Below are 21,516 nucleotides of genomic sequence, written 5' to 3'. Positions count from 1 at the left end.
TAGTCAAAGGCCTCCGAGCGCTGTCTAATGCCAAGGCGACTCAGTCGACTGCGGATAGATGAAATCCGTGAGGCCCTAATCGGCATAGGTCTCCTCTGTGATGTTCGAGCGAGGTCAGTGCTCAGCGCTCTCCGGACTGCAGGTGAGCGCCAGGGAACTGCCAGGGTCTCCCGGGAAGGTGAGGCGGGCGGAGGGGGAGGAGGGGGAGGCGAGGGAGGTGGAGAGGGAGCCGCTGCCGAAACCGGAGCAGGGGCGGGAGGAGGCGATGGTGGAAGCGAGGCGGTGGGAGGGGACGGGGGTGGGGGGGGTGAAGGAGGGGGAGCTGGCATCTCCTGGTCCTCGGTCGCTGCAGGGGTCTCCTCCTGAAGGGGAGCAAAGCTGTTCCTCACGGGAACCCAGTGAGGCTGAGACTGTGGCTGCTGCTGCAGCGGTCTCTGGGCGTGCTGCTGTGGCTGTCTCCCTCGGCGGCGCCCCTGTCCAGGCTGCCACTCCGAGGTCTCTGTGGCCTGAGCAGGCGTCCCTGAGGCAGCCTGCCGAGCCGAATCTGTGGGCGGGCCATCAGTAGCCTGCTGCTGTGGTGAGGGTCGAGGTCTCCTGCGAGGGCAGGCCTTGGCCAGATGACCGACCTGCCTGCAAATGAAGCACTGGTTCGGGAGCCCCGAGAACTCCACTCTCTGATCTATCCACCCCCCCCCTATCCTAGGTAGCTGAATGACCTTAGGAAGGGAGGAGATGTCAGACACCAACACTCTGACCGAGGGTAGCCCAGCTGCTTTGGCCACCACTGAAGCAACAGAGGGGCCCGTCTCTAGTACCGAGCCCACCAATGCTCCGAGCCTGGAGAGGGGCGGAAGATACCCCCGACGGAGACCAGGGAAAACAAACTGTAATATGGAAGAGGCGCTCTCCCTGCTCCGCCGCTGCTGGGTCAAATCCATGCTGCCAAGGTCTGAAGAAAGCCCGAGCACCCCTGATGTCCAGAGGACTCATGGCAAGGACCTTGGCAACGCTCTGGGCGGCCTCGAACTCGATCTGATAATGGCCCCGGCCCAGGAGCTGTACATCCAGGATCTTGCCCACATCTGCAAGAAGGCGGGCCTGAAGAAGATCCCTGATCTCCCCTCTGCTGGGGCGAGTGCCGACTATACGGCAGATGGTGGAATGAGCCTGGAGGCGTTCCACCTCTGCGGTGAGGCTCGCTTCCTCTTCCGGCGAAAGAGAAAGCCTGATGGGGATGACCTCGGGGGCGGGCGAGGGGACTGCGGATGAGTCCCTCTGAGACGAGGCGGGAGGAGTCTCCATCAGAGTCTGAAGCTCAGGCGAAGGCGAGGCGAAAGCGGAAAACCTGCAAGAAACGGGCTGCACACAAAGAGGCGGAAGACCGGAGGAAAAGGGAAAAAACACAAAACCCCCTGGGGGCGGAAAGCAGCGCGAAGAAGGGGGGGGGAGTGGGCGAAAAGACGAAGGATAAAACCAGGGGGGGCGGGGCGCTGCTGAAAAAGGCGAAGAGGCTAGGCGGGGGGGGGGGGGGGCCAGCAGGCGGAGAGGCTAGGCGGGGGGGGGGGGGGGGGGGGGCGCAACGCGAAAAGAAAAAAAAAAAAAAAAGGGGGAGGGCAGCAACGCGCAAGGAAGGGAGGGGGGGCGGGGCGCTGCTGAAGATAGGCGAAGAGGCTAGGCGGGGGGATGCGAGCCGGAGAGGCTAGACGGGGGGGGGGGGGGGGGGGGGGGGGCGAGCAGGCGAGGAGGGGGGGGGGCGCAATGGCGAGATGGGGGGGGGGCGCAGAAGCGAAGGCAGGCAGGCGGGGGAAGGAGAGGGGGCGCAAGGGAGGGCAGGCGAGCAGCGAGCAGCGTGCGCAGGGTGAAGGCGGGAGCTTCAGCGAGCAGATCCTTGATGGAAAAATTGATAGCATTTATCTCAACGACAAAATGGAAAGCTTGTTGTCTCGAGCAAAAATGGAAAGCTTGTAGACAACAGAAAGATCACAATGGACTTGCACACACTCAGAGGTTGGCGGTGGAATTTCTCACGTACTGGTTGTGAGCGGAACCAAGTAACAATTATCTAGTGCATTCCATCCATAGTCAAACGGCCAGACAGAAATCTATAACCAATTGGCCTTTGATGTTCTCAAGTCATATTGTCATGATAAGCAGTCCAAATGGAAACATTATCTTCCATTGGTCCAAGCCATCTTGAACGATACTCATTCATCCAATGTCGGACAGACTCCGTATGAGGCAGCCTTTGGTCGCCGTTTCTCCTCTCTTTTGACGAGAATGGTGTTTCCATCTATTGAGGCTGACAAAACGACGTAAGCATTTTCCGAAATCATTGAGTCAGTTAAAAACCTCTTGACCAAAGCCCAGGAAGCTTATAGCAGACAGGCAAATAAGTCTAGACGAGATGTCCGCTTCAAGGAAGGAGATTAGGTCTATTTGCGCATCATGAAGCAAAGATTGAAACAAGTGAGCAAACGCTGTCCCAAGCTTTCTTTCCGTGGTTTTGGACCCTTTTCGATAGTTAAAAAGATAAGTGATGTCTCCATGAAGTTAAAGACCGCTTGACCAAAGCCAAGAAGCTTATAGCAGACAGGCAAATAAGTCTAGACGAGATGTCCACTTCAAGGAAGGGGATGGGTCTATTTGCACATCATGAAACAAAGATTGAAACAAGTGAGCAAACGCTGTCCCAAGCTTTCTTTCCGTAGTTTTGGACCCTTTCCGATAGTTAAAAAGATAAGTGATGTATCCATCAAGTTAAAGTTGTCTAACAATTGGACAATACATGATGTTTTTCATGTTTCTTGGCTAAAACCATATGTTGGACCAAAAGTGTTCGATGTTTCAGATGAACAGCAACCAGACGTGGTAGACGAAGCAGAAGTCATTAAGCCTGAGCAGATCCTTCTTCATCATTGGAAGTATGGTTCCGATCGAAGAATACATCAGTTCTACATGAAGTTCCGAGATCGAGGTACCACGAAGCCGTTTGACTATAGATGAGGAGTTCTTTCAAGAGTACCCCCAGTTGTTGGCGGACTACTTGGAAGCCATGAACCTGCCGCTAAGCTAAGCAAGAGGGAATGTCACATGTACTCTGCACTTTAGTACATGGTGACAAGATGGCTCATTATCATCGGTGCAACATTGTACAGTATTAGAACCCTTTAGGATGATATTTGTCATACGCCGTGACCCCATTGTAATCCTCAGTCCAAGATATGTTAGGCATGAGCTACGTAGGTCATTTCTTAGCCATAGTGAGTCAGTCAGTCAGTTAAAGTCCCTTAACCCACTTGGAGAGAATCATTCATGCATATAGATGTCATACAAGCCTTAGAGTTTGCATCAGGACATGTGTGCATTTTTCCATAGCATTCCTCCCATATGCATTTAGGCCATCTAGACCATTGCAGAAGCATTAGAACTTTATCTGGTATTTTTTCCACATTTTTTAGTATTTATTTAGCATTTTTTCATATTATTATCACCTTTATGCATTTATTGGCAGGACATGAAGTAGTCGGCTAGTTTCAAGCAGCCGACTTGCTCATGTTGTGCATATAAATAGTTCAGCCATTCCATCATTCATACATATCTCATAAATCAGCATCAAAGCCTTCAAGCGTTTGATCCTTCAGCACAAGGAGCATAAACATTTGACCATTCAGCATTGCATCAACAAAACACAGTATTCAGTCCCTTCAGCATGCAGCGTTTTCAGTCTACAGCGATAGAGCACTTCATTCATCAGCGTTTTCAGCAAGCGTTGCATCCTACAGCACCCAGGAGCATCAACACATGAGCATTCAGCCTCTAACAAGAAAACACATCAGTCTACAGCATTCAGCCCTCAGAAAGCCTTGCGTTTTCTACATACAATCAGTTTTCAACATTCATATCATCATCGTTTTGCTACAGCACTCCGGTGAAGGTAACCCGCATTCATTTATTTTCAACATTCATACACAGCCTAGAAACATTCCAAACAACTCATATATCAACCTCAGATTTGCAGCCTTCCTACATTCCATTGGGAAGAGTGCATAGGCTTGAGATAGGTCATCATTGGTGCTTCTACAGCCGTGTATAGTTCAGCCCGACTCTTGGTCTTTCAGAGATCTTGCCTTTGGCTTATCTACAATCCAAAGTCATTCTCTTCAAAGTTAATAAAGCAAATATTCCTAGCAATAGAGGGGGCCCTTCAGTGGGTAATTTGGGACCCAATAAGGTGTACAAATCTATCTCTCTCTCTCTCTCTCATCTCTTAAAGTTTGAAGTGATAAAAGAGGATTGCTAAAGACTCACGAAACTCAGGATAAAGAAGGCGGTGTGAGACTTGTGTGATAGGATCCCTTATTACGCATAATTCCGTTGCATGTTACAAAGGGGAAGCCAAAGGATGTCAACCACTACTTGAGAAGCACAGAGTGAACTGAGGAGTTGCTAAACCAAGAAGACAAGGTGGAAGGTGGAGAAAAAAGGGGGTGGAGAGGGGGAAGCCCTAGATGTGTAAAATGCTGCCCTGTCTGCCCCTCTGTCCACGAACTGACCTGCCTATAGCGCCCCCTTGGAGGCGCCCTTCTGCTGTTGTATATGGCCGTCTACTGTATGCTGGCCTGCAGCCTGCATAGGCTGCATTTTTTTCTAAATTTGACCGCCCTTATGCTCTCCCAGATCTGGCCTTTGAGTGCCCACCACTAGACCCACCTGATGCGCCGTCTGCCAAAAAACGCAAACCTGAGTGATAACGTAGATGTGATGGGGTTCTTCATGATGCATCTCCACACCCTTATGAGAGAAAAAATTGCAGCCTTTCTGCTGTCAAAAACATAGTGCTCTCATACCAATGTAGCATGGGTGCTTGCAGAAGCGTGTTTATGATGTGATTAGCACCTAATCAAAGACTTAAACCCATGTTCAAACTGCTTCTTCTTCATGCTCAATACACACTAGAGAGAGATGACCTAATCTACCATGTATTACTAGCATAAAATGTATACAATGCCGAATAGAGATACTCAATGGTAGCACTACTACTCATTAGAAAGACAATAAAGTAAGGCATTTGTCCTTGTATTCAATACGGATCGTGCAAAAAAAAAGAGAATGCAATCAAACTAAAGTTACACAATACAAGATTCTCCATTCATGAGAAGAAGCAAATGGCCGGAGAGAGAGAGCTCCTGATTTTTTCTGCGACTTCGGCTCTCCCACTTCCGCGTAGCCCCTTGCGCACTCTCCCTAGCTTTGTGGCCCGCCTTCCTTCAGCCCACCCCCCCCTGGTGCTGCATACTTTCTCTCTTCCACCTTTGCACTCAGCCCTGTTTTCCTTCCTTGGCTTCCCCTGCTTGCACCCTAGCCCTTCACAGCTCTGTCCCTGCTTACCCATGTTTTCACCTCTGCCCCTTCATGCTTTCTTGCTTCTCCTGCTTCCCTTGTTTTCACCTCCGCCCTCTTCCACACTGTTGTTTCTGCCTGCCTTGTTCCACTCTTTCTCATCTACCCCTGATCCCCATCCTATTCCCTTGTGCGTTCCCAACCCCTACTTGGCCTCTTCTCCTCGTCCTCTCCTTGTCCGGTGCACACTCTCCTGAGTGTGATGTGGACATGCTTCTATCCATTGGCCAGCTCAGAGGTCAAGTACGTGGCTGGATTTATGTGTTTATAAGGGCTATTGTGCCAGATCTTTGTAATAGTGTCCAAGCGCCCAATGAGCAGCCCAGTGCGGACAAAGTTATTGGGTTATTGTGTGAACACACCTAGTTGGACATTATTCTTAGGGTTGGTAGAGTTGGTAGCGAACTCACCAACATTAGACACTATAAATAGTAGTCTAGGCTTTAGCCACATTCATTCATTGATCATCATTGATTCATTGAGAACTAAGAGCAAGCACATGGATTCACAAAACCCAATCTCTAAACAAAAAAAGTCATGCAAACATGAAGGTCAGTTCTTTGTGACATGCAATACCCCATACTAAATCCTTGTGTTCCCTAGATGCCTCATTATTGATTTAATGTCAAACCTTATCAAAGCTCTTCTTGCTATTACTTCGGCATGAGAATCGTTGACGACATCTCCCAAGGCACTCATTCGTGATTGTCCTAAGCACTTTGTTCCAGTGCCTATTGCCACCACTTGTAAATCTACAAGTCAAGATTATAAATGTTAGTTTTTTTTTTTTAAGACAGTTCTAAAATCAAACAATACCTAGCTTATACATTTTCTTTCTAAGCTTACTCGAAAAATGTATTTACAAAATTTATTTGAGTATAAATTCAGCCCCAAGGCATCTTTGGCCCTTTACATACAAAATGTCATGGTCGAGTTCTAAAAAGCAATTTCGGTACCTATTGATACACAAATGAAAGATCTATGTTCAAAAAATATTTGATTCCTTGAAGCTGGTCAAAGAGCTCATCAATAAGAAACAAAGTATATTCATTTTTTATTGTGATCTATTCATTTTTTATTGTGATCTTATTTAAAGCTCAATAGTAACACATATAACCATCCTTCACCAATGAAACTAACAAAGCCCAAGGAGAGCTATTAGGCTGAATTTGACCTTTCCACAAACATTCAGCCATTTGTCTCTCTGTGTCCTCTTGTTCTATTTTACTAAGCCATAAGATCTAAAAACACGTGCACTAGCAAGCACTAGATCAACACAATGATCTACTTCTCTACTAGGAGGCAATCCGTTAGGCAAAACACATGCATAAATACTAAAAAATCAGCAAAACAAAAAACTTATCCTTGAAATCCATCAAGCATGTAAGAGGTGAATTTGGAACATCATGCTCACCTTGGAGCTTAACTTTTCTTCCTTCAAACTCAAAAGAAATTGAGTTATTAAAAAAGCTTCTCTACAAGGAATGACCTGTCCCATAAAGCCACTTTCTGTCAAGAATTACACCTGTCCTATCTAAATTCATAACCTAAAAGTCCAAAGGTTATCGCCCTTAGCCTCCATGGCCCGGGTGTAGCGCAGCTCTTGTCATCATCCAACCCAGTGGCCGACGCCTTGAGCAAGAAAGGAACCGTGTCCCACATCCAATCCACACAGATGGATCTCGCTAGTACAAGACTAGACGAGATGAAGGACAAGTACGCAAATTCCATGGAATTCGGTACTCAGTGGGTACAGGCATTGGACGCCACAGGACCTATTAGTATATTCATCCCCATATTCAGCCCATGTATTGTGTCCACATTTGATCCCTTTTATGGCCCTTGGTTGTGGGCGTGTCCCACATCCAATCCACACGGATGGATCTCGTTGGTACAAGACTAGACGAGATGAAGGACAAGTACGCAAATTCCATGGAATTCGGTACTCAATGGGTACAGGCATTGGACGCCACAAGACCTATTAGCATATTCATCCCCATATTCAGCCCATGTATTGTGTCCACATTTGATCCCTTTTATGGCCCTTGGTTGTGGCCTGGCCACCCCTATTTTCACCCTATTTTTCCCCATTTCCTGGTATTTTCCCGAGGTCGGGTGATGCTCTTCCAGTCGCCAGCTCCTGTTTGTCCAGTTGGCCAGTTCTTTTGTTCCAAGCGGCCAGCCCCTCATGACCTATATACAGGTGGGCTAGCCTCTTCACTTTTCAATAGTTTGGTCATCTTTTGTATCCCTCACTTATGAGACCTTTATGTCTCTTGCTCGGGATTGCCTTCATTGCAGTATATTCAGCTTAGTTGCTTCATATCTCCCTCTCTCTTGCACATCTCAGATCAGCACACTCTAGTGCTTATCTTGCTTCCGCTCTGTGTACTCTTTCATGGTATCATCGCTCTAGGTTCAGAGTTTACTCTACTGCCCCAGTTTCTGCCCTGTTTTCAGCACCTTCTCTTCTGCAATTTTTTCTCAGTTTTGCTGCTGGTCAGTCTGCCCTCTTCCAGGCGCTTCACCATTGCAGATTTGTGGTGACTCTTCATCAGATTTGACCCTTGGGACTCCTGTACAGCTGTCGGCCTGCTCTATTTCAGGGCAGCAGTACTGTTTGTGCTGCATTTCTTCATCTACAGGTTATTTGCAGCAGTCAGTTTGCTGATTTGAGGCTTGGTGGCATCCGGTACCTGTGGAGGACACTTTCGTCTTCTGAGGTGTGCCTTTTTTTCCTTCTGAGATTGAGCCCGAGTTTTAGTGATGGCTGCCCCAACTACCCTTCATATGTTCTCTAAGTCTGCAAAGTTGGATGGCTCCAACTATGAAGGTGAAGGTGAAGTCAGCCTTACGTGGAGTGGATCTCTGGGACCGGCTTGTTACAGCTGCCAATGCCACCCCTCCCACCCTTTCTACCGTTGGTGTGACTCAGGCACAGATTGATGTTTGCCATGCAAATGATCGTCGTGTTTTCTCCTTTCTAATGTTGAATTGTCAAGATTCTTTTCTCTCTCATATGCATACAACAAATGCTGCACATGAAGTTTGGAAGGCATTTGCAGATCTTTTCGAGATTAAGTCTCCGGTTTCCCAAGTCGGGTGATGCTCTTCCAGTCGGCCAGCTCCTGTTTGTCCAATCGGCCAATTCTTTTGTTCCAGTCGGCCAGCCCCTCATGACCTATATATAGGTGGGCTAGCCTCTTCACTTTTCAATAGTTTGGTCATCTTTTGTATCCCTCACTTATGAGACCTTTATGTCTCTTGCTTGGGATTGCTTTCATTGCAGTATATTCAGCTTAGTTGCTTCATATCTCTCTCTCTCTCTCTCTCTCTCTCTCTCTCTCTCTCTCTCTCTCTCTCTCTCTCTCCCGCTGCGCCCACCCCTCCCGCTGCGCCCACCTTTCGCTTCGCTGTTCACCGCCCTGCCCCCCTTCGCCCCTGCACCGCCCTGTGCCCCCCCCCCTCTTCACTGTTTGCCTGCCTGTCTTTCCGCCTCCCTTCGCCCTGCCCTCTGTTCGCCGCCCTGTGCCTGTTTTTCTCGCCGCCCTGTGCCTGTTTTTCACCGTTCCTTCTCCCACCCACCTTTCCTCAGGCCCCCAAGGCAGCAACATAACTCTCTTCTCCTCTCTTTCCCCTTTTCCCTACATGACTTGAACCCCCCCTGTTGCTGCTGTTTTGCTCCTGTGTCATGGATTAATTTTCAGTCCATTGGCTGTGGGAATGCAAAAAGTCATGACCAAGACCGGGTTTAAAGAGGAGCTCGTGAAGGTGGAGGACAAGCTCGGCACAATTATCAAAGAAAACAAGAAGATGGTCGACTCTTCCGTCACCGCAATCATAAACCGCCTCTCCAAACTCGAGAAGGGATTTGACAAAATCCAAGAGCTCGAAGAGAGATCTTCCAAGCAAGAGGCTGAGATTTCAGCTTTAAAGGAGGAACTAGTGGAGGCCAAATTGCATGCTAAGAGTCAAGCGGCTGAAATCTCAGCCCTCAAAAAGGAGTTGGCAGCCACTTCAAAAAGCAATCTTGAGGATGAGGATCATTCAAGAGGAGGAGGAGCAACATAAAGAGAAGACATCTTCATGGGTGGAGGTGATCACAAAGACACAAAAGAAGATGGACAAGGCGGAGAAATGGATCGAGGTCGCCAAGAAAGGGAAAGGTAAAGAATCGCCACCCATCCCCACTCCCACCATCATCAACATGACCCTTGAAGAGGAGCAAAGGAGGAAGACCCGGGCCTTACATGTACGAGTGTCCGGTCTAAAAGACCGTGATGATGCGGAAGGGGAAACCAAGGAGCTCTTCTCTATGATGGGCATTGAAGCCACGCACACAAAGGCATGGAGAGTGGGAAAGAAGAGAGAAGGTAGTGGTGGCGAATCTTCTAAGGAGAGAGCACTTATCATTCATTTCCCCTCCATGGAAGCGAAGAAGGACTTCTTGAAGAGACGTCCTACACTCAAGAAGACGGGAATATTTCTTGGAGATGACCTCACACTCTCGCAACTTGCCCACATGAAAGAAGTTATGCCAGAGATAAGGGCAGCCCGAGAGAAAGGGAAAGTGGCCTTCTATAGAGATGGTAGAGTGGTGATTATGGAGAGGCGCTCTTCATGACGGCGCGAGACCTATGGGACTACACTCAAAGTTGCTACTTGGAATTGTAATGGATCTCTACGTCTTGATGTAGGGGCTTTTGAGGATAGTTTCACTGGGAGGGACATCATCTTCTACTGTGAGACGCATCAGGCTCCTGGACAGTCCATGCCACATGTTAGTGGATACCGATGGGAGACAGCTTGTAGACAGGAGACTCGTTCAGAGCATAGAGGACGGGGCTCAGGAGGAGTGGCAGTATTGTTTAGAGAGGAGCTACAGCCACTGATACATATAGTCCGCAGAGATGAGCAGGCTAGATACATGTGGGTTAGACTGAGGGCAGAGACGGGCAGATATCTCTACATTGCTATATGCTATTTTGCTCCTAGTACATCAGTGTATGCATCACCTAGCGGGCAGTCTCCCTTTTCTATTTTGGATGATGACATTTGGGAGTTCTCCAGGGATGGTGACATCATTCTCCTGGGGGACTTCAATGCCAGGACCGCCCATAACCAGACAGTATTTTATGATACCTCAGAGGAGATGTTGAGGGAGCTTGATGTTAGGGATATGGGCCTATCTAGACTCTCACAGGATGAGGAGCATACAGTGTATGGGCGGTATTTGATAGACATGGGGACTGCACATGGACTGGCCATCCTGAATGGCCTACAGAGATTCCCGACATCGGGCGGTTTCACTTGCTTTCCACATAGGCATGGTGCTAGTACAGTGGACTATGTTATGGCTCAGCCCAGTCTCATTCCCTCTTTTCAGGATTTTATGGTAGGCACTAGGCCGGTTGGAATAGCAGTGGATCATGCTATCTTGTCCTTCACTCTTACATTTCAGTTGAGCACCGCTCCATTGGGACAGGTCTCCACACACACTCGTTATACCTTTACGAGGGAGACTGACACCGTGTACACGGATGAGATGTACAGACGCTTATGTGCCGAGGAGCCAGGACGGCCATTAGATGAGCTCACTCAGATATTGATAGATACGCTTCATGCTGCAGCATCAGAGGCATATCCCCATAGTCAGCCTACACGGAGACGATCTGGGAACATGCCCCAGAAGAGTTGGTATGATGAGGAGTGCAGAGAGATGAGGATCAGATTACAGAGAGAGCTCATGGGTGTTACCACTCACAGACAGTCACGAATTACCTTCCGGCACCTAGTGCGACGCAAGAAGAGGGCTTATCTTGCTCAGTTAGAGAGGGATTTGTATCAGTTATTTATGAGTCAGGACTCAGGCGAGGCATAGAGACTATTCCATGAGCATTCACCATCACCAGCCATTACCTCCACAGAGATTTGGGGTGAGTATGCAGCATCCCTGTACACAGCAGCAGGACAGCCGCCCCTGCGAGACCCATCGGAGCCATGCCCAGAGACATGTGCTTTCTTTACTGCTGAGATGGTAAGGAAAGCTATTGACAGGATGAGGACTGGGAGAGCATATGATCATGATGGTTTGGTAGCAGAGCACTTTATTCATGCCAGAGATATGCTTGCAGAGCTTATTGCTATGATGTTTAACCGAGCCATGTGTGAGGGTTTTCCTGAGACTTGGAATATGTCCACGATTGTGCCTATCTTCAAGTCAAGGGAACCCATGTTTCCTGGGAATTATCGTACCATCATGATTGGTCACACATTGGCTAGATTATATGCATCTATTCTTGAGCAGGAGTTGAGTAGATGGGCAGAGAGAGAGGGCATACGTGCATCAGGGCAGGCAGGGTTCAGGAGAGGTTTCTCCACTCTTGACCATATCTTGACACTCAGAGCTATTATTGAGGAGGGCAGATTATATGGCAGGAGGATTTATTGTTGCTTTGTGGATTTCCGCAAAGCTTTTGACACAGTACCGAGAGCCAAACTGATGCGCAGACTACAGGAGATGGGAGTGCCCACAGAGCTGATTTGGGGAATCATGGCTTTATACAGGACAGTTGTGGGGCAGGTACGTACTACTCAGGGTATATCTGAGATGGTTCACTCCACTATTGGGGTGAAACAGGGCTGCCCCCTTTCTCCTACCTTATTTGGGATGTACGTGGATGAGGTTTCAGACTATGTAGAGCGGGAGGGTGACAGAGGAGCACAGCTAGCAGGGACATGGATTCCGCTGTTATTGTATGCTGATGATATTGTGCTGATCTCAGATTCTCCAGAGGGGATGCAGCGTCATTTGGATGCATTGCACACCTTTGCACAGGACAGTGGATTGTCTGTTAACCTTGGTAAAACCAAGGTGATGGTGTTTAACACCACAGCACAGTGGGTTAGGAGGTCAGTACCCACCTTTACATATGGTCAGGAGACAGTGGAGTATACAGATGCATATACTTACCTTGGTGTGGTTTTCAGTGGCCCACTATTTTCCTGGAGGAGAGCAGCGGAGACCAGATTGACCAGAGCTTATGCAGCATTGGGGAGACTAGAGAGGATGTGTTCGCAGGTTCAGTTTCAGGAACCTCGAACAAAGCTCTGGCTCTTTGACACTTTGGTCACTTCAGCCATGCTGTATGGAGTGGAGATATGGGGACCCTCAGTAGATCACCACAGCCGAGCTGGTAGCACTGATGGATGGAGACATATGGAGAGGCCCTTGGTTTCTATGATTTCCCGGATGATTAGGGCCAAGGCCTCCGTACCACATGATATTATCCGTGCAGAGATGGCTGCCCCCCCATTGGTAGTAGAGGCACTCACTTGATCAGTCTCCTTTATACATAGCACTTGGGCTCTCCCTAGAGACAGATATGCTCGCTTAGCCCTGGAGTCTTCACGACAGTTGGCATCACAGGGAGACGGATCATGTTGGTATGCACAGATGACAGCTTGGTTCCAGTTGCATGGCTTTAGTATGGAAAGGCTACCTCCATTTCAGTACTCCCTGGATGCACCCTCCCTCTCTCTCACACGGGCAGAGATTACCAGACTTATCAGGCAGGACTTGATTCAGCTGGACACTAGGAGGACATGGATACAGCCGACACAGGAGCTTGGTACGAAGATGGCTTTCTATAGAGATCATCTTCTCCAGCTCACGCAGGATGGGTTTGTGATTAGACCCAGCTACATGGATACTCATCTTTCTCATGGGGTACGGTGTGCTATTGGTCAGATGCGCACATCCTCACACCAGCTAGAGATTGAGACTGGCAGATTCAGAGGAGTACCAGCTGAGGCCAGGATTTGTCAGCTATGCCAGATGGAGCCAGAGACAGAGTTACATTACATATGTCACTGTCCAGTATATTATGAGATACGAGGCCGTTTTCACTGCCTGTTTAGAGAGGGTTTTGGACCACTTTCTAGAGTCATGAGATACCAGGATCAGAGATGCCTCGGATTATACTTGCTGGAGCTTCGTAGACATAGAGAGGGTCTCTTGAGAGGGAGAGACACCTACAGAGGCAGATTACAGACTTCTTTCGACCAGAGATTGAGCAGTCAGGCCAGCAGGCATTGCAGCTAGCCCCAGAGTATAGCCGCACTAGAGGTACACTGATTGATCGGGCTATAGAGCTGGGGCGGTCCAGTCGCCCCAAGATGAGAGGCCCATCTCGACACCGGCGAAGACTACAACAGAGGATCAGGACCATACTAGCACGGCATGGGAGACGTCCAGTCAGAGTACTCACCATGGAGGACATTGAGGATATCCGCCATCGACCGATGAGAGACTTCTTTGGATAGTGATGTGTATGATGCTTACCTTTGTTGCTGGAGTTTTTCTTCCCAGATGTTATCCATTAGGAGCTCCTAGTACCGTACTTTTCCTCATAGTTATTTCAGTTTCAGTTAGTTGTTTTTAGCTTTTCTTACACAGACATTGTATCAGATCCACCAATTGTTGTAACCTTTTTGGTCTCATAGGTCATTTTGGCCTTTTGAAGACGTTAATATATCATTTCATTTTCTCTCTCTCTCTCTCTCTCTCTCTTACATCTAAGATCAGCACACTTAGTGCTTATCTTCCTTCCACTCTATGCACTCTTTCGGGACCATGCCACTTCTTGATACATGATGGTTGGCTTTTCTATAAAGGTCACCTCTGTGTATTGAAACAATTTCAAGCAACTCTTCTCCGCGATGCACATGATGCCATTATTGGCGGTCATAGGAGCATGAACTTGATTTTGGAGAAGTTACAGTGGCAATTTTATTGGCCTAGAATGACGCAAGACATGTTCACTCATGTGCAACACTCTTTGATTTGCCAAAAGGTGAAAGCTCTCTATGGGTTGTTACAACCATTGCCTATTCCCAAAGGACCTTTCCACAATACATCTATGGATTTTGTGACGAATCTACCTCCCAGTCCGGGTAAGCGTAATACGCAGTGTTTGACAATTGTTGATCATTTTAGCAAGTTTGTTATGCTTATTCCTTGCAGGTATAACGTTACTACCGAAGATGTTGTGTCACGTGCACAGCCAGTTGGTGTACAAGTGACATGGAGGTCATTTAGTTATAGTAAGTCAGCATGTTAGTCACTTCCGCTCAATTAAATCCAGTCCTCAGGATCTTGTAGGCCATCCTTAGGGTTTTCCCCTTAGGCATGCATCAATAACCCATCCATTTGCATTCTTGCATAGCATATAGGGTTGCGCATTGCTTGCATCAGCATAGTAGTCATCCTAGCAGTCAGTCTAGCATCTTGCATCTGCAAGGCATACATGATTTACCCATGAGTTTTCTAGGGAAGAATGACATCCGTCATCAAAGGAGTATATGGAGTTTTGGGCTTCAATTGGTTTCAGCAAGGGGTTCTCTTCCACATAAGAAGACGGAAGTTTGCTCCAACATCGCCTCAAGAGGTTCAAAGTTCCATGAATGACAGAGATGGTGGGTGAAAGGATTTCACAGATGGAAGTGTTGGGCTATCCAAGCTTTATTCTCCTCATTGGAGCACAATTGGATGCCTGAACTGTCTTTCAAAAGGGGGATGGTCTCTGCTGCATGTTTCACTTTTAGCATTTGAAACATTTCTTTGGATGGTCTGTCGGCTTTACCAGCCCACCACTCTCTGAAAAACAAGGCACTGTCCTCTAGTTCTTTGTCTTCTATTTTATGGAGGTGGGCTCTAGTGTCCCTCAGGGCAGTCTGAGCAGAGACATCACCAAGGTTGACCCTGTTCTCAAGTTTTTCAATCTCTTCCAGACACTCTTTTTTCTTCTTCTCTCTTATCTTTTTGACTCCTTTCCTGGCACAAATGAGCAAGGATTGCGTGGACTTCACTGCCAGAGACCATGCCTTAGCGGGGGTCAATCCTAAGCTAAAGAAATGATCCCATATTCTCTTCACTTCTACTTGTACCATGGGGAGTTTAAAGAGGGAAGGGTCCGTATGGAACCACTTGCAGCACTTTTTCTCATCAACTTTCTCCAGAGATGCTAGAATGGGATAGTGATCTGACAGGCAAGTGTCAAAAATGGCTTTGCATTCCACAGTAACAAACATTTTGCACACTTCCTGACTGACATAGCATCTATCAATTCTAGCCTTCCTTAATAAATCACCTGTTCCATAGTTTTGCCAAGTAAATTGTCCTGGTAGTCCTATGTCAACTAGGTTGAGCTATTCCTTGCATTTGCTCCAAGCAAGTTTTTCCGCTCCTGAGATAAGCTTCCCCAGTTTATTGAATCTATCTTCCTCTAGTTCTACTATATTCAGGTCTCCTATCAGAATGACAGGTTCATCATACTTCTGCATGACTGAATTCCAAATACGAGCTCTTTGAGTCTGCGAGCAGTTTGCATACATGCCTATCAGAACAAAATCCTCAAGTTCAAACGCCACCCACTGGTCAAAAAGGTCGACTTGGATATCTCTAATCTGATTCTCCCATCTAGGGTGCAACCCACAAGCTACCCCTCGAGAGCCTTGAGGGTGAGCGGTATAAATCCATATGAGATTTTTATCTATTGCATTCAGTCTTTGGATGAGATTATCTCCACAGACTTGAATCTCCGTCAACACTACAGCATCGACATTGCCATGTTGTTTCAACCATGCCTTAACTTTTTTCCCTTTATTAGGGTCTGTAAGACCTTTGACATTCAAAGACAATATCTTCATGGAGGGGGGGCTTGGTTTTGTTTCCTCTGTCTTCTATTCTTATTTGCATCTTTGGGGGAACCCTCCATTTGTACATGGTTTCTTTTGAGATCTATGGATATGTCCATGGCATTGTCTGAGGTAGAGTTTTGTCTTTGTTGCTGCTCCTTCGTTCTCTCTTGCATGGAGTCATCCTCTTCTTGACTTTGGGTATCTTCCAGTTTAGCCAGCTCAGAGGCCAAATGGTCCAGATTGAGCTGATTAACTGGAGTTGAATCTATAAATTCCTCATCTAAGTCTGAAAGATCAAGTTTGTCCAGAAGGGAATAGAAGTTAGCTTTGGGATTGGATGAGTTCTTCTTCTTCTGTTTGAAGGTCTTTCGTTTAGGGGGTGGAATAAATCCATCGTTCTTACCCTTCCCTATATGGGAGTCGCTACCGGAAGGGTTTTCCAAGGTGGACGGGTTACCAGTTGAAGTAGAGGCTGCGTTAGCTTGCACATCCTTCATAGCTGAGTCCTTTTGTAAGGCAAATCCGAGGTTGGACTGTTTTCCCTTCTAATCTACATTTCTTTGTGGAGCATTGCCCTTAGAAGGAGCTTTTGAGGGACATTCTTTGATGACATGCCCTTTCATTCCACAATGGAAGCATGCATTCGGGAGATGCTTATAAAGAACTTTTTGCTCTATACTGAAATCTCCACAGTTGATAGAAATGGACTCCTTTAAGGGCTTGTCCAGGTCTATCTCAACCAGCACTTGAGGGTGCCAGGATGGGTTGATAAATGACTTTGGTCTATGACCAAGAACCCTTCCAAGGGAGCCTACAATTTTCTCAGTCCATGGGTACATGTGGTAAGGCAAATCTAGGAGCTCAATCCAAACAGGGCAAGTGGAGAGCTTAGGCCCACTTGCTGAGAACTCTTTTGTCCACCTGAAAAAGCAGAAGGGTGCGTTCCTGAACATCCATTGGCCTGCTCCCAGAATTTTGAGAGCCATTGATCTATTTTTGAATAGGAAAAGGTAGTACCCTTTAGGATTTGTACAGCTTCAATTTCTATGTCCAATGGCCTCCACGTATCTTCCATCCATTTTTTAAGGTGGTCCACCGGAGGTCTAGGGCCGAATAGTAGGCCAATAAGACATCTTCCTGAGTAGTCCGCTTCCACATCCCGAAGTAAATCTAGAGGGAGATTAACTTTTACAGTAGTGGAGCCTTCGTTGGTGAGGTGATTGGTATCTTGCTCCATGATATCCTCAGGGAGTATTTGAGTTTCCTTCTGAACATTTGCTTCTCCTATCTGACTGTTGAGGACGTGTATTTGGCAATGGGCTTCCTCTAGCTGGAGTCTCAGATCCATTTCAGTGTCATTCATCCATGGCCCTTTATCTTTGGAGCTGAGCGGGGGCCACGACCCTATTGGTTTCCTTAAATATTCTCCAGATGAGAAGGCTTGGACCAGCCCTGCTACTGAGCCTTCCATGTCTCTGAGAGTCAGAGTGGGTCTCTGCCCCGTCTGATCCTTGATCAACGACCTCCCCATTCGTTTGAACTTAATTTTTTAAATTTAGAACGATTTGATGAATGTAAGTTCTGACCTGGAGGTGCCTCGGAGAGGTGCAACTGCAGCAAACTCGAACCCTATCCAAGTTTGGATGACGGAGGAAAGACCTATGGAACTGCATGAATCAGCACCGTCGGCAACCCTCCTCCCTGACCTCAACCCTGTGTGATGAGCTGTTGCTGTGTAGTTCAACCTTTGTCGCTTCACGCTCAATCAAACCCAAGAATCCTCTGTTCTGGGTTGAGTGCGGCAGAGTGGTGCAGGAGATAGCAGACGGAGAAGGCAGCTCTGGCATTCAATCTCTTTTTTCCCGTGGGCAGCTTCATAATATTAATAATTTTTGTATGCATATTACGTGGCATTAATTAAAGGCACATTAGAACAATTAAATCAAACAATTGCGTATTAGTACTTACACTGCCAAGAAAGACACGTTAAAACCACATGCAATTTCAGAAGAGCGCGATGAAAACACAGAGAGACACATTACTCGTTATCAGAATTTTACGTTAAAACACGTTAAAACCACATGCAATTTCAGAAGAGCGCGATGAAAACACAGAGAGACACATTACTCGTTATCAGAATTTTACAACCATTCCTCTCACCATTTTACTCTCAAAGTCCAGATTCTACACAAAGTGCAAATTACAAGCGCAACGCAGATGAACTCGAAACCAAGATGAAGCCAAGTGTGACATGGACAAATTTACAAGAAACAAGCATCATCTTTTCCTAGCCCTGTGAACCTTTGAGTAGTAGGTGTGAGAGGGACAAAGTCATGTCCATCAGCTCTAAATCTTGATGTTTTCTCAAGCACCCGAGAAGTGAGCATTGGTAAAGTCTTCTTCTTCATCATACTTGTCAGAATCAAGCATGATTGGATGTTGCCGACTCGTTCCCGACTCGTTCCTTCATCATGTTGTTGAGCACGCGAGTTTCTTATAGAATTATTGACTGGCCCATCAGTTCCAAAGAAGTATTTCCTGATACCTGTATCCATATAGAAAATAGTCTCTACATCCATGCATTATGTGAGGTGTGGAGTTTTCATAACTTTTCAAATAGCTCTAGTGCTTTCTTCCTCTCCATACCATTCCCTGTCTTTGGTATTATCCATGAGGCGTCACGGAGAGGAAACCTTCTACGTGCCATAGTCAAAAGCACATGAAGAAGTAGTAGACGTGATACAGCAGAGCCGCCACATGCTGCATGCACGGGGAGTGCACGCAGAGCCACAGTAGACAATAGCATAACATGCAGAGCCATGCACAGTAACACGTCAAAGCTGATACACCTACAATCACGAACGCATGCATTAGATGCCACCATCTAGACGATCCTGGCAAACAAACAATGAAATAAGAAACAGACCATACATGAGCATGCACATTTGAGAACATGAGAAGGAACCAGCATACATGAGCGCCAACCAATAACAAACGGCCTGTCAACCACAATTGTCGCAAACATCAAATTGCCTAGAAGAAATAAAAAAGGTGACAGCCACACCACAACAAGAAACGTGCAAAAGAACCACGAACAAGTGACATCAACCAACAAAGCATGACATGAGAAATCCCCATAATTGAGGTGCAAGATCACCATGCAACCGTCAAGAAGGAAAGAGACCATCGCAAGACAACATGTTTTGCAATTGTCGTGAACATCAAACTGTGTACAAGGAATAGAGAAGGTGACGATGGCCACACCACGATGGGAAATATGCAAAAGAATGACCAAGAAACGACATCAGCAATCAATAAAGCAATCCCCACCATCACAAGAAACCTGCAGAAGAACCACAAAGAAGCGGCGTCAGTAACCAGCAGAGCAATCCCCAGAATGGAGGCAGCAACATCGCCATGCAATCGTTAACAAGGAAAAAAAATGCAGAAGACAACACGTGTTAACACATGAAAAAAAAAAGTGCAAATTGAACCTTAGAACTCCAATTAACTCACATGGAAGCAATAATTGATTTATAATAATTAATTAAAAAATTGCATCTTGGGTGCTTATTGACTCTACTCAAATATAATGAACTGATGACTCTACTCTTTGAAAAAAAAACATCTCTCAATTTAGAAAGAGGAAGACAAAAATAAAACCATACATAATTTTAATGTGTTGACAAAAATTCCCATGGATTCAAAATTGAGAGAAACGTATTAAAAATGGCCTGGTGGTGTGTGAGCGATTAGATGAACATTAAGGTGACGAAGGACATGAAAGATGAGCCTTATGAGGTAGGGTGGAAGACAAAACTAAAGGTGGGACAAGGATCAACCAGGTCACAGTTAGCAAGGCGTGTAGAGGAGATTTTGACTCTATTGTTGCCAAGATTCTTGCCAGAGATGGTATGTGGACGGAGAAGCTGACAATGCCTTGGTACTACAAGGATGGACATTGGACTTGGCCGATGAAGCGCTACCACGTGCTAGTGAGACACAGGGGTTTGCTGGTGTGGTGGGGTCATGTGAGCAAGTGATTTCTTCAAGGGGAAGGACGGCGAGCCCCAAGATTGTATTGTCGAGGAGGATAAGGCTAGCAGTGTAGAAATTTGTAGGAGGATGTAGTTGGTCTTGAGATCGGAGAGATTCGAGCCTATAGGAAGATTTAGCATCTCTTCCACATGGGGTTTCAACCGCCCTTTTTGTGCAGCGGAATCGTCGCCTTCTCTGTCCTTTTGTATGACATTTTCGGCTTCTATATCCATGCCACCACATACACATGTATGGTGCATGTCTTCTTCACGTCCTTGAGGCATTATGCCGAATGGAGCTTTATCTCCAAGTCCCCCATGAATACTTATTTGGTTTGATTGATCCACACACACACACACAGAGATATATATATATATATATATATATATATTAAGCATCTACTAAAGACCCAATGGGCCTATGAGACCAAAGTGATACAATAATGTCCATGGCATATTTCATCATGGAATGGAAAATAAAACAGAAACAAAAAATAAACATAGCTATCTCACAGGTGATACAAAACTGTCCATGGAAACTCATCATGGAATACTAGGGACATAGAAACATGAGAGGACCATCATCCCCCAGTAGATGGTATACCACTCTTCTCCCTCACCTATGTCACATGGAAAGGTAGCTCAATGGCGGTGGAGCATGTCTTGGATCTGGCGCGCTGATGAGGGGATCATGGCCAACATCTAGGAGGCCGGGGGCATCAGGTATGCTGGAGTGTGGAGGCCCAATCCGAGGTAGCTTCTCTCATGCAAGGTGGGTCCAAAGCAGCTTAAAGTGGGTCCTCAAGATCCATTGTATCGGTGTCCTCCACTACTTGGGTCTGAAAGAAACAGGTGATGGTTGCTTGGCGAGGGAGGGGGTGGGGTGTGGCTGGGGCCAAAGCTCTCTCAAGAAAGTGTCCCTGTGTCTGCGGAACTCAAGTAGGAAGAGGCCTACTCAATGCTGGTCCAGGAAGTCAATGATCCTAGAGAGTGGACCAAATCCCTCACAAAACAGTGAAACCTCCCACGGATCTCATAGTATACTAAGTAGCGGCATATGTAATAATGCTCCTCCGTCTCAACCTCTATGTGGCATAATTAGCAAATCCTCTCCTCTCTGGGTTTGCGTATGAGCTTCTTGGCTAGAAGATGCGCTCAGCTCTACTTGTCTCCACTCTCAAGTAGTGAAATGAAACCCATATCTAGCCAATCGCAATCTACGTGGCATGGAACATGTGAACACTTAGGTAGCCCCAACTGCTGGATAAATCCATCCTCAGTGAGCATGAGGAAGTGATCTCTGTATAAGTGCATCTTCGTTGGGAGATCCGGAGGTGTGATCCATGTGCAATGGGTGTAGAGGCTGAGAAGATCTACC

The 21,516-nt window shown here is 46.8% G+C and overlaps 1 protein-coding gene across 4 annotated transcripts in view; it reads right to left on the bottom strand.

Moving 5' to 3' along the window:
* Positions 1–18,063, bottom strand: part of LOC147624230 (tRNA-specific adenosine deaminase TAD1-like) — a 118,320-nt gene extending 100,257 nt beyond the window's left edge. For 2 of the 4 annotated variants that reach the window (XM_086819179.1, XM_086819180.1), the window contains exon 1: positions 6,032–6,154. Coding sequence is in view for 2 of the 4 variants with exons in the window: in XM_086819178.1 (XP_086675304.1) it covers positions 6,032–6,099 (68 nt within the window). In the remaining 2 variants the exon portion in view is untranslated. Of the gene's footprint in view, positions 1–6,031; positions 6,155–17,687 lie in introns of those variants that run through there. The other 2 variants (XM_086819178.1, XM_086819177.1) reach the window with 2 other exon arrangements.
* Positions 18,064–21,516: the final 3,453 nt, after the last annotated feature.

This window comes from Cibotium barometz, chromosome 25 (genome assembly GCF_041138505.1).
Source record: "Cibotium barometz isolate CiBa-2024 chromosome 25, ASM4113850v1, whole genome shotgun sequence".
Classification (NCBI taxonomy): domain Eukaryota; kingdom Viridiplantae; phylum Streptophyta; class Polypodiopsida; order Cyatheales; family Cibotiaceae; genus Cibotium; species Cibotium barometz.
Note: the sequence above shows the minus strand (reverse complement) of the source record. Positions and strands in the feature narration are given on the sequence as shown.